Here is a 14,044-nt window from a genome sequence, read left to right as displayed (position 1 = left end):
TGGACAGATAGAACTCACAGAGGCCCACACTGATGGACAGATAGAACTCACAGAGGCCCACACTGATGGACAGATAGACCCCCCCCCCCCCCCCCCTCACTACCTACAGAGAGCCCTTGATGGTGACCAGTTGGACACCTCACATGCAAGAGCCAGTCAGAGGCCACTATGAAGTGAGCAGCCAACTGACTGCTAGCGACCGCCACTCCACCGGAGCGCCAGGCTACGGCATCTCACATGGGACACTTTGAATTGATATCTGTGATTGTCAGGACACAAGAATTATTGTCTATGAAAGGTGTGTATGTGCATAGAAATGTTTTGTCTTTTGTATGTTTGTGTGTGTGTGTGTGTGTGTGTGTGTGTGTGTGTGTGTGTGTGTGTGTGTGTGTGTGTGTGTGTGTGTGTGTGTTTGTGTCTTTTATCAGTTTTAGACCAGCTTTTACTTCTTATGGAATGAATCATAAAAGTTCCAGATTTATTTAAAACAGGAAAGTGCATTCTCTTCTCTTTATTCCACCAGGCAGGCATCATCTGTGTGGTCTGGAGCAGGTTTGTTCAGACTGTAGTGTTGGTTAACACCAGCAGGGGGGGGTAGCATCTCAGGAAAGGGTCATGTGTGATGGACTATTTAAATAACACCAGAGCAATATTTATTTACATAGCAGCTTTTAAGAAATAATTTACAGACATTTCTACACAGGTAGAATTCCTGTTTTAGAAGGGTAATTTAATAATTTAGTTTTGTATATTCTGTTACACTGAGTGCCCCGTAGAAACACAAACGGACAGGACTATAATTCTAGGCCGTATTTCACTGTTGATGCTCAAAATAATCTGTCTCTTGCAGAGCTGTGATGTTTGGATGATAAGAATTTGAACAGCATATGTCAATTTAAGAGGTTCGTCGTTATTCTAAAAGCAATTTCTAACCGTGTGGTCATCAATCAATCACTTACAGCATTGTATTTTCTTTTCTATCTCTCTCTCACAGCCATCTTCCTCTCACAGCCATCTCTCTATCCACCTGTCTCTCTCTCTCTAACAGCCATCTCTCTCTCTGTCCCTCTCCCAGAGCCATCTCTCTATTCACCTGTCTCTCTCACAGCCATCTCTCTGTCTCTCTTTCACAGCCATCTCTCTGTCCACCTGTCTCTCTCTCACAGCCATCTCTGTCCACCTGTCTCTCTCTCTCACAGCCATCTCTCTGTCCACCTGTATCTCTCACAGCCATCTCTCTGTCCACCTGTCTCTCTCTCTCACAGCCATCTCTCGGTCCACCTCTCTCTTCACACATTCTTGCGGCTTTGGAGGAGATCAACTGGTTTGTTCCCTTTTATAATTAATCTCTTGTTTTGGGGTGTTCCCCTACAGCCCCTTTCAGTGGATGTCTCAAGGAGGTGCCCAGAAACAGATGTCTGTTGTCTGTGTGAGCCCAAGTGGATTAGTCCGGCAGTCAACGAGTACCGCACACACTCGCACAAATAATAGTCAACGAGTACTGCTCACACACACACACATATAATAGTCAACGAGTACCGCTCACACTCGCACTAATAATAGTCAACGAGTACTGCTCACACACACACATATAATAGTCAACGAGTACCGCTCACACTCGCACTAATAATAGTCAACGAGTACTGCTCACACACACACATATAATAGTCAACGAGTACCGCTCACACTCGCACTAATAATAGTCAACGAGTACTGCTCACACACACACATATAATAGTCAACGAGTACCGCTCACACTCGCACTAATAATAGTCAACGAGTACTGCTCACACACACACATATAATAGTCAACGAGTACCGCTCACACACACATATATATTAGTCAACGAGTACTGCTCACACACACACATATAATAGTCAACGAGTACCGCTCACACTCGCACTAATAATAGTCAACGAGTACTGCTCACACACACACAAACGTATATTAGTCAACGAGTACCGCTCACACTCGCACTAATAATAGTCAACGAGTACTGCTCACACACACACATATAATAGTCAACGAGTACCGCTCACACTCGCACTAATAATAGTCAACGAGTACTGCTCACACACACACATATATTAGTCAACGAGTACTGCTCACACACACACATATAATAGTCAACGAGTACTGCTCACACTCGCACTAATAATAGTCAACGAGTACTGCTCACACACACATATATATTAGTCAACGAGTACTGCTCACACACACACAAATTATAGTCAACGAGTACTGCTCACACACACACATATATTAGTCAACGAGTACTGCTCACACACACACATATAATAGTCAACGAGTACTGCTCACACTCGCACTAATAATAGTCAACGAGTACTGCTCACACACACATATATATTAGTCAACGAGTACTGCTCACACACACACATATATTAGTCAACGAGTACTGCTCACACACACACAAATTATAGTCAACGAGTACTACTCACACACACACAAACGTATATTAGTCAACGAGTACCGCTCACACACATATAATAGTCAACGAGAACCGCTCACACATAGCCTGCTCCCCGCATCTCAAGCAGCTGATGCAGGTATTTTGTCTCACATCTCATTCTTCAGTAACCTTCGCCTAAACTCGGTAGGCCTGCCTGTCTATATGCCCTGAGATGGGGGTGTGGGCGCCCCATCTGAAACCTCCTGTATGGGCCTGTTACTCAGATTAGGATACAGCTTGTTTTAGCCACGGGGCCTCTTTTCACCAGCCAGCCTCTGGCACTCACGAGGACAGGCTGTCAGTAACAGCTTACACGACGGATACAAAGACCCTCCATCAGACCTGTTTACACACACACTTACCCCAGAAAATGGCCATGTGATCTGTGTCTGTCTAGACAGCTACAGGCCAACAGGCAGTTTTTTTCCCCTCTGCTCTCCTTTAGCTTCATAGGCTACCTTTTAGCGTTACGCATGTCAGGTCTCAGCGGGCAGCGATAAAGCTGAGAGGCAGCCAGTGTGACAGGGCTGTGGGGCCCCTTGAGGCTGAGTGGCTGCCTATGAAGATAAAAAGGCATGTGGACTGATGGAGATCATCGTAACACCTTTACAGCAGGACCCAAAGGGCCTCCCCTCAATCTTCACTTAAGTGTCCATTCAGGACTGTTTGATCTATTTGGGGTAAATTGGCTACACAAATGGCTATCACTGTGATAACAGGCCTGGCGAGGAATGCTTATGGCTATCTCCTGTTAATTTGAAGTAGCCTAATTTGGTATTTAACATCCTTTGATTGTCTGAAATATATCCTTGCTGTTGGAAGCAGCCTGCCAGCCTATGAAGCTTATACTAGGCGGCACCAGATGGATCAAAAGAGGCCTAATGAGCTGCTGACGGGCCTGTGCCAAAGATCTGAACTCTTGAACTTTGACCTTGGATTATATGGTCAGAGTAATCAAGCAATCAGACCCATAATAACTAGCGTCATGTATATAGTAGGCCTCTAGTTCCCATGCTTGTCTGTCTCAATCCAGGCCTCTCCACCACGTTCAGACTGTTTTTGTAGTTTGATTCCAGAATGTATAAAATGCGAGCTTGCTGTAAAACGCTAGTCATTTCTCATCAAGAGTTTGCAGAAGAAAATGTGAAATATCCACTTACCGTAAGGGCCGTGGGACGCATTTCTCAAGTGGATAAACTGAGGGTAAATGGAATACGCTCAGAATGAAATCTGTATTTCTCACGGACTTTTTCTCTCTCCTCATCTAATGTTGTGTAGGGCAGTGTGTTTTCAATTAGCCTCTTTTTCCTGGAGAAGTTAGAAAAATTGCAGATTTATCTGTAATTGCTTGTGAAAGTGTGACCTTTGTCTGGTTAGTGTTTTCATGAGCAGGAAATTCCACAAAAACCAAAGCTGTCAGTCTTAAGAAACCCAGGGGCCATTCTCACATGAAGCCTATGTTTTCAAAATAACAGTTTTCATGTGATCGTTTGTTTAGCCTCTGGGCCAAGCAGCATTTCACAGTTCCTTGTTCCCATGGCAAAAATATCTTGATTGATTCCTGAAATGTTAACTATTTGTTTAACACATTAGCAATACTCCCCAGAGAGTGGTGTTAAATCCTTCAGAAAGAGGAAGGCCTAACTGTTCTCTCTGATGGTAAGAGAATACTCAGGTAGCCTAACAGATGACAGGTGCCTGCTGTCAACATTGAGACTTTCGATGTGGATGTATTAGAATGAATTTCGATCAGCTACACTACTGACAAAAGGCAGGCTTAATGTCAAGAAGTAATGATACATTATTTCACCGTTAAAAAAAAAAACACACCCAGGCACTCAAAATGCTTTTAAAGTTAAATGATATCTCAAGGGAAGTTATTAAATCAAGGGTGAAATAACATCTTAAGTTAGTAGTGTATTGTTACTACAATAACAGTATGTGAGGCGTACAACAAGCTCTGTAACAACAACCTTTAGGCTGCGGACTAAATATCAGACCTATGGCTAATTAATAATGAATATACATTAGGTTCAAGTTAACATGAGTGAACTTAATCTGTTGCCGCTTTTGGGATGGGCTCGAGAAATGAACGACTACCCGGTGTTCTGTCTGTCTTACCGTTCTCACATTTAAGACTGCTCTTGCATGCACAACTTTAAAATAACAACAAAAGAAATCCGCGTGTTACAAAGGCTGATGCGCACGCTAGGCCAAACAATACTAAAGGCAAGGCTATCTTTATGGCAGTTTTTATCGTTTCACCATCGTCTTCATTGTCTTATTGAGAGTGGGAGAACACACAAATGAGTATTTTATTCAAAAGGGTGGGATCCGGTCACTGTTCTTGTAACGGAGGGGCGCGGATCCACTCCATCAGAAATAAAGGTGCAGCTTTTGGTGATTCTTGGTTTTCGAGGTGGGGTGCGACGCTAGAGGTAGGCTACGCTACGCGGGCAGACCAATAAATCAGCTGGCCAGCAGGCGCAGCGTGGTCGCTTCACGTTCGTCGGGTCAGATCCATAACCCCGCGACAGCTGACCCGGGGGAACTGACCTCCCGCTCTCTCTCCCTCACTCAACGCAACAGACAGAAGCGCACTGCAGCCGCTTCACAGGCCTCTAGAGAGGAGCTCCAGCTCCGTGCAACCCCACGCGCCTCCCCGCCTCCCACACAGGGCCGGATTAAGACAATGGGCTTTAGGGGCTGCAGCCCCGGGCCTCGCCACCAGGGGGGCCTCAGGTTGTCCGGTGTTGAGTGAGTCAACGTCACCGCGCATAACATTAGAAACATTCAGAGTGAAAAAAGGTATAGCCTAATGTCTGGTCAAAGAAAGCACGAGAGTGGGGCCAAAAAACTGGTCCGTGGACCGTGACCCTCTAATCGCAAAAGGCCTCAAGTGCAAAGCAAGACTGAAGAAGATAAATTCACATTTCTAAACTTTGCTTTGGTTCGCACCACATCGCATGACAGGGATACACTGTTAATAACGTGCTTTCAAATACGATGATGCAGGTAACAAGCCAGGCTTCCCGGTTCCATCTAAATAGGCCTAATAAAACGTAAATTCTTTCAGCAATTGAAGATGAATGAGTTCTTATCCTCACCCATATCGCTGCAGATTAGGCTAATTCATTGAAAATTGTAGACACATTATTTGCAAGCCAGTTAGACATAGCTAAGTGAAATGTTTTAGCTTAGCTATAGAATCTTCCATTTTCGCAATCATGGTCAAATATAAGTGTAGGTTTTCACTGAGGTTTTTTGTCAGATCAGCAGGACTGAATAGGTTCTACGCTCAATCCAGTTTGTGAGGTATTGCGCAATCTGAGATGCGTTGCCTCATCGTCTTGCTGTCTTCTGTGTGTTTGAACAGGACATGCGCAAATTCAGCGATTTTGATTATAAAACTGCTCGAAATGATTGGAATCATGCAGAAAATACATTTATATCACAGACCAGTAGAAAATATTTATTTCCTTTGATCGTTATTTGTTTTTTTACTTTAATGATGACAGGTGAGGCTCTGCCTCCCCGGACCGCACGTCCGTTCTCTCGCATAGAAACGTGGGCGCGGAGCCAAGCTGTTGCTTCACTGAATAGGCATATGCTTAATCAATTCGTTATTTCATTCCCTGGCTATTTAGCCTTGTTTTTGCTTTTGAATGAATGGAAATATGTATACATTTACATTATTGGTTTATTATTGTCTACAGTGTAGTCTACTACATACATTTTATCCTTGGCTTTAAACTGATCATATTTATAGAGTGGTTCTGTGGACTTTAAAGCACTGATGTGTCAGTGCACCTGGCGTGGGTTTGTGTGCGTGTCATGATGTGCGTCGGGGCGATATAGGGGCCTCATCCTGGTAATTAACCCCAGGCCTCAAAATGTCTTAATCCGGCCCTGCTCCCACACACTCAAAGGAGACAGAATTCGGTGTTGAGAGCATTCGGTGCGTTAAAAAGGAGGGAATCCGTGGACACAAGATAAAACAAAACCTCTGCTTCGAGATCTTTGACATTTCTACGTGCTTTTTGACTCAGAGTCCTCACAGCATTGTTGAGGCAATTGGCTTTACTCTGGTCTTTGTGTTTTCAGCTCATTTCAGCAGTTTTATTGAAAAAAGATACATTTTGAAATCATGCAAACAAGAGGCTGGGTAGTCCAAGTTCAACATTTTCCAGAAGCTTCCCCCCCAATACAGCATAACACATGATAATCATACATATGGTACTGTATTCAATGCATCTGGGTCCAAGCTTTGCAAATGTTAACTAAGTTTTAGTCCTTGGAAAATAAAGTCCCCTTGTGCTGCACACTACAAAGGTAGCACAATCAACAATCAGAATACAGGTTCACAGGGGAACCTGATTATTGTGTATTATCAACATGTTTTACAGTTGGCCAAAACATTTAAAAATAATCTTTGGCATCAGTCTTTACTAATTTGGGTTGTGCTTTTATGTTGGCTTCTGACATTTGACAATGATACTTTGTACAGTTTTCTCAATAAAAAAATGTACCATCCGACCATGTGACATTACAAACAATCACAACAGCATTGAAAAAAGTGTGTTTGGTTTGTCCCCATTAGAGGGGGCAAGATGTGCATCAGCACTGCAATACTGAGCCATCTGCAGATGAAACATCCTCACCGCTTTAGAGAATGAACTATGATATGGTGGTGCTGAGGTCCAATCGGAGTCTGAGTAGAAAAAGAATGCTTCCATACCTACAAACAACAATAATTTATCAACCACAACATATGGACAGTGTTGATCAATATTCCATGCATTGTCCACATTTCTTCTGGGTACATACCATTTGTTTAGTTTTTCGTTTCATTTTGTTTCTTTTGGCCACAAATGCATTATATTGATGGAATCACAGAATAGAATGTTGATCAACACTGTCATTTGACATGCCCTTGAATAAGGCTTGTGCTGTTTTAAGTCTAGAAACAATTCTTTTTCAACAACAAATTTAACATGTTGTACCTTGAAAGAGAAAGGACTAGCATAATCGTCTATTTAAGCAACCATGTCTACCATAAACCATAAATAGTCTTCAGCTTTACATTTAAGAGCAGGCCGGATCAGAAAACATAAATAACAGTTTTAAAAGTGCCAAAAGCATGATATTGGAGAAATCTACTATAATTCAGAATATACATTTAAGGTGATCTGTGTCTTGTTTCTTCTTTTATTTACTGTATGTATTTCTCATTCATGTATTGGTGGAACTAAACTGTGTCCTTTTATTTCATGCTCCTTCCTGGGTGCAGTTGGGCAAGGGTTGTGTATTGTCAGTGTAGGATTTTAAGCATCCAGTGTCCCATAGTCTCTTTGGTTTTGTCACACTGTGTAAGACACCAAGATCAAGAGCAAAGAAACCACCTCTTGCTTTGTTTTTCTGGGCATTTGAACAGTCCAGCTTCTTCTTTACAGAGCTCCGTCATAAATAAATATTCTGTTCTTCCCCCATTTTTGTCTGCCAGTATCCCCTCCCAACCCCCCTCCTGCTCCCCTTCCCTCCCTCCCTCCCTCCTCCATCCATGTCCAGTCTCCTTATCTTCTGCCAGGATCAATATCTCTTAACATCTTACTTATTTTATTACTGCTTTTGGTTTTCTGTGGGGTTGATTGAGAGTTTCTCAGAGGAAATCTTTGGTTTTGCTTAAGTGTCCGTGACATTTAATCATGATTTTCCTTGCAGTTTAATTCCGGCCAGTCAATCAGCTAATCCACCTCGATTGATTCGCTGCTCTCACTGATGGGCTTGCACTCGTTGGGCATCCGCTGGTGTCTGCTCAGCTGCGTGGCCTGTGTGAAGCTCCGGTCGCAGCGTTCGCACCTGTACACACACACACACACACACACACACACACACACACACACACACACACACACACACACACACACAGACAGACAGAGCGCTCAGTGCCTCATCTCCACCTTGCTGCTAATGACAGCTGACACTTGAAAGTGGCTAGGATCCTGTAGGCCAGAAGGGTATAATTGCAGGAGCCCTGTCTGAAGGGGACCAGGGGGGGGGGGGGGGGGGGTGATGACGGGAGAGGGTCCCATTGATGCGTGACACAGGGGTCCTGTCAATAAATGGGAGAGGAAGGGTCCCTCAGGAGAGGGCCTGTCCAGATAAGGGGCACGCATCATTGTCACTTACAATAGATAAAGAACAAAAAGAGATTTCAGTTTGGGAGGGGGGTTACTATCAAAGGAGAGAATCCCCTTCATGTAAGGTGGTGTTCAATAGAACAGGGAAAGAAAACCTTTGGTATACACTAGTTAAGGTAACAGATTAAGGTGGAAGTAGTTTGCAATAGTGTGTAAGAACTTTAAATGTACTAATGACAACAATCAAATGTCAATGTGTGTTCATTGGATGACACAACACTGTGAAACGCAGGACTATCCCTAAATAACTGGCAACGTATCTTTTGAAAGAAAATAAGCAAACGAGACATAAGAAGACTAAGCCAAAGCGATCTAACTTCATCAAGTAGGATGACCAAACTGCCAAGTTCTGTTGAGCTGTGCAGAATGGTTTCAGTGATGCTTTGCAGGGCCAGGGTTACAGCAGAGAAGTCTCCCTGACCAACTGAAAATGCCATCTTTATTCTATCAAGCATATCAGCTCGATGGAAATAACTCAGGCCTATTGATTGGCTAAAGATTGGTGCAGTGTATTCATTAATGTCTTTGTGCCCCTCTTCCCCTCAGGAGAGCCTGAAGTGCTGATGACACATTTGTGTATCACTGATTGCTCATTAGAAAGCTGATTTGTAACTGGTGTGCACAGTATGCATAAACACAGAAACAGATCCACACAATAGCAGACAGCTCTCCTCTCTTGACAAAAACACACAGAGGCAGACAGCACACAAACAACAGGACTTCCTGGGAGGCAGTCACATCTTCAAAATAGTCACGACTCAATAAAATCTCATAACTTGAAACACCAAGTTCTACATCTACATTGAGAGATAGGTACCCCCTAAAATGTTATTTGTTTTTACACAGAAACGTGGCAAAGATGTACTTTACCAGTTGACCATTTTGAGATCGGACAAAGGGAATTTAGAGTGAATTATTTCAACTGAAGTATGAGTCTTGCTACAACAGGTATCCACAGACCTAATAGCCCAGTATGCAATGTCATACATCAAAGAGGGAAATGTGGCATATTTATAATTTACTGACAGAATGGTTCCAAATACATGTAAGAAGATGGAGTCTGATAACTCTGTCCTTATCCTAACTCCTCTAAGTAGATTCATGTGTCCAGCACATCTCATCCTTCAAAATACACCCCAAGATTTATGTCTTCTTCTTTTATTTCATAACATCTAAAATAACTAGAGTTTAAGAAACCAACTGCATGTCTTCAGGTGGTCTTTGCTTATCCAGCACAACTAAACCCAGAGCCAAAGAGACTCCGGCACTCTCCAGTATTCCTCTGCTGGCATAATACAATAGTTACACCTCACTAGTAATGAGTAGATTAGGTCCTTACAAATCACACTTAACCCATCTGTACTTAACCCCTAAGCTATAATTACTGTTACAAAAATAATAATCACTTCATGTAAATGTCTAAATCTTTTTTGACGACTCCAACTGATAATAGACCTGGGTTGATATTCAAAAGAAATTACAGGCTATGTGAGATATAAAAGAGGGAAGTCAACAAGATCAAATGTAAGTAACATCTGTCACATTAAAAGAAATCTATTTTTCATTCCAACCTTTCAACCGAGTCAGTCAATTATAAAATGATCGACAGACTCTCTAGCGCTAGCTGGTGTGTGTGGGGGTGTGTTCAGTCACTGTGTGAGCATAGCCTGTCCCTTTGCCCACCTGTGCTTTGAGAGACTGCTTCATGCTCTGTCTTGGCCTGTGATGTTTGGAAAATGTATTATTTAGGAAAACAGCGAACACAAAAGAGAATGTTGCATATGGTGTGTGTGTGTGTGTGTATGTGTGTATTGGTCACATGTGGTGGGGGGTGAGAGGGATAACGAGTACTCACTGGTACTTACTTGAATGGCTTCTCCCCAGTGTGTGTGCGGATGTGGTTGTTGAGTGTAGTGGCTCCAGCGAAGGCTCGGCCACAGTAGCCGCACTTGAAGGGCCGGTCGCTCGAGTGTGTGACCACGTGGTTCCTCAGCTCCGACGGTTGGGAGAAGGACTGCGAGCAATGGCCACATTGGTATGGTCTACAGACACACACACACACACACACACACACACACACACACACACACACACAGAGAAAAAGGGGGTTAACCCCCATGGCTGTTACCATAGCACCATGACCCTTCATCAACAATGAGATGTGGTGTTGCGTGGAACCATCCATCACTCTGAGCACAGTTCACCAGCACAGGACTGAGGCAGTGAGAGGAGAGGGGTTTGGGTTCCTTCTCCCTCTACACAAGAGGACATGGCTCTCCACTTATTTACTCACGTCTGCTCGAGAAATACAGGCGAATATTAGCAGGACTGAGAAGCAACCCGATACATTCTCATGTATCTGAAAGAAGGTATCTAAAGAAATCTTTTCTGATCAAATTAACCAAATAAAGATGATGCATTGCTGTTCATGAATCACCAGATCAGAACATTCATGGAAGACATTTTTTCTTTGCATTTTCACTCTTTCAAATCTGCTTTCATTGTAACTTTGCATGGCGAAGAACGCAGAATCTGTTACAATACAATAAAAACAATTACCTGAAAACTAGGTGTTTGTATCGTACTCATGTCATGACCTAAATCCTGTTCTCCCTCTGCTCAGTCTGCAGTGTGTGCCGCCTGCATCGCAGGGGCTTGGTGGGTGACATAGAGCACGATTTACTGGAGGGTTTTTCTGGGAGAAGATGCATCGATTGTGAATATTTTAACGTGATTAATGTGTGCAAAGTATTTACTATGGCGGCACTTATGATTAATGTGTGTGTATTGTTTATTGCAGCTCTGGGTTTACAGGAACGCAATACAACAGATAAATACTTCCTGTGCCCAAATAGCCTATCATCTCTGGGAACAGCTTCAGCCACACTACTGTGCCTATGATACTCAATCCACACACTGAACGCTTAACCTACAGTGGCAAACACTCAGAAACACACCACAGTCTAATATTGAACCCAGCGTCCCCACATATGCACGTACACAACCAGTCCCTGCTCTTAGGCACTCTTTAGCCATCCCCCAAACAGTCCAATCATCTCCCACAACTGGGGTGCTGAAGCTCTATAAACGTTGTTCATGTCACTTGCCATGGAGATATAAATGGTATATGATTATCAGTACTGACCAATGAAAGCAAACAACTCACTGTGGGAATGAGCTCCCTAAGTGTGAAGAAAGATGTTGTCGGATGGGAAAGTTAAGCTTTTTTGTGCTGAGTTCAGAGCTGGCTACAACTAACTTAGATCTAGATGAGCGACTGTTCTCACGTTAAGAGTACACTACACTGTGACCGGCTGTTCTTTTCAAAACTGATTATCTACAGTAATTCACACATTGAAGTAAGTCCAGCTTGTCCTTTCTGCGTTCAAATAAAGCTGTTTCAGTTGAACCGTCATAAATCACCCCACACTTTGCGTCAATACTGAATCAATGATCAACAAAATGACTCCTGAGAAAACGTTTAATCCAGATCCACTGAAGGGCTCCTCAACATCGATGAAACTATTAAACCTCAGTGGGCAGATAATGCACTTGATATTCAAACGGAGGTAATTAAGTGATGGGAGATAGACAAAAGACCAAATAAAAGTCAGTCAATGGAAAATTGTGTTGCTCTTCCTGATAATTAATCGTTCCAATGAAAGATGAGTATGAACTGCGATCATTAGCCCACAGACATTCTCTTGTCTTTGTAGAATATTTACATTCACAGTCCAGCTTTGTAACTGTAGTATGCAAGAATGTGTTTGATTGTGTGTGATAATTTGTTTAATGTCTTAAAAAAATACACTAATGGTTGATGAAGATATACTTACACTATACTTTGTATGAATGGCTGTCGTCACCTTGAAACCATACTGACTGGAGAGTAACGTCGTAGTATAGGACTGACACTATCTCTTTTGCATATATTATGACAGAAACGTAATCTCAGAGATCTATGCTCCCAAATGTGTTAAGTGGGTAAGGCGCCTGTGTCGGTATCATGAAACATGACTTTCCTATTACCCTGTAGACTGCATGACTATTTTAGAGATATGACTTTTAATATGAAAACACGAAGTGGTGCCAGGAATCTCTTGTACACAGATGTTCTATTCTCTCCAGCGGGTATCCTGCATCTCCTTGAGTCAGATGTGAGTATATCTACTTGGGTTTGTCTCCTTGAGTCAGATGTGAGTATATCTACTTGGGTTTGTCTCCTTGAGTCAGATGTGAGTATATCTACTTGGGTTTGTCTCCTTGAGTCAGATGTGAGTATATCTACTTGGGTTTATGTCCTTTAGTCAGATGTGAGTATGTATTCTACATTGATTGATAGGCCTGAGTTAAAATGGAAGAAAAACCCTCTTGCGCAGAAAAATAGAGGTCAGCAAAACAGATAAGCAAATCGATTTTCCCCTTGTGATGATATATCAGAGTCATTTATCTTGGCCCAAATGTACATATAAACTAAACATCAATAAATATGTATAAGCCAAACCCCATAAAGCACGAAGGGGGCCATTTTGAACTGATGCGCCGGGTCATTGGCTGTGAGCACGGGCTCAGCCTCCAAACACAAACACATCTAGATTCCCTTGTTCAGCTGAATTTTATCTCCACCCCAGGGTCATAAAGTGAACTATTGACAAACACTCAAATTGACTCCAACTCTGGCCTATCTGTGGCACATTTTTCTTCTGTATGAATATTAGTTTATTGAATAAGTGGCATCTGTTTTCCTCTGCATCACAGTTAGAGAAGGTATTTCTCAGTGACAGCGGCTGCTGATTTATAGGTCTATATGCTCCCAAGAAAAATAGAGCTAAGCAAAAAATGTCCAATACATCCTACACCATATTTAATTAGGTTTAGAGATGTTACACACTGTGTTTGAGCCCTAAAATGGTGGCCACTGGTCAAGCAGATTTCCTTAATGCAGCAGAATGAGTTTGAAGTGTTGTCTGCGCCGCGCGTAAACACCACACACAGCCCAGCATGCCTGATGCACATGCTTAGTTCACATTATTTCCATGGCTACCAGCCATGCAGTCTCCTGACCGGGAGGGAGGGAGAGGGGCTTGCATTGGAAGCCCTGGGGAGGGAGAAGAATGGCTGGCCTGGTGTTTGGAAGTGACTGCATAGCCATCTGGGTCAGCCACAGCACCACTCACTAGGGACCTCATATCATACGTGATTACTCTAACTCCCCTGCTCACAAATGCTGTACCTGAAAGAGGCCATGGAACGCACTTGTTCAGAGTCATTGTGAAAAGAATAAACACCGGGAAACGGATTTGAGGTTGCTTCCCACCTTGCTGTTAAAGTCTTGGGCAACCTAAGTGACGACATCTATATGATATCAACTAA

General features: G+C 42.9%; 1 protein-coding gene across 1 annotated transcript in view; it reads right to left on the bottom strand.

The window, feature by feature from the left end:
- Positions 1–8,215: 8,215 nt before the first annotated feature.
- prdm6 (PR domain containing 6) overlaps positions 8,216–14,044 on the bottom strand; it is a gene marked incomplete at both ends in the record, with an annotated part of 32,946 nt that continues 27,117 nt past the window's right edge. The window contains 2 exons of the mRNA XM_080853639.1: positions 8,216–8,330; positions 10,537–10,713. Coding sequence (XP_080709765.1) covers positions 8,216–8,330; positions 10,537–10,713 — 292 coding nt within the window. The remainder of the gene's footprint in view (positions 8,331–10,536; positions 10,714–14,044) is intronic.

Source organism: Sprattus sprattus (genome assembly GCF_963457725.1).
Source record: "Sprattus sprattus genome assembly, chromosome: 16".
Taxonomy (NCBI): Eukaryota; Metazoa; Chordata; class Actinopteri; order Clupeiformes; family Clupeidae; genus Sprattus; species Sprattus sprattus.
Note: the sequence above shows the minus strand (reverse complement) of the source record. Positions and strands in the feature narration are given on the sequence as shown.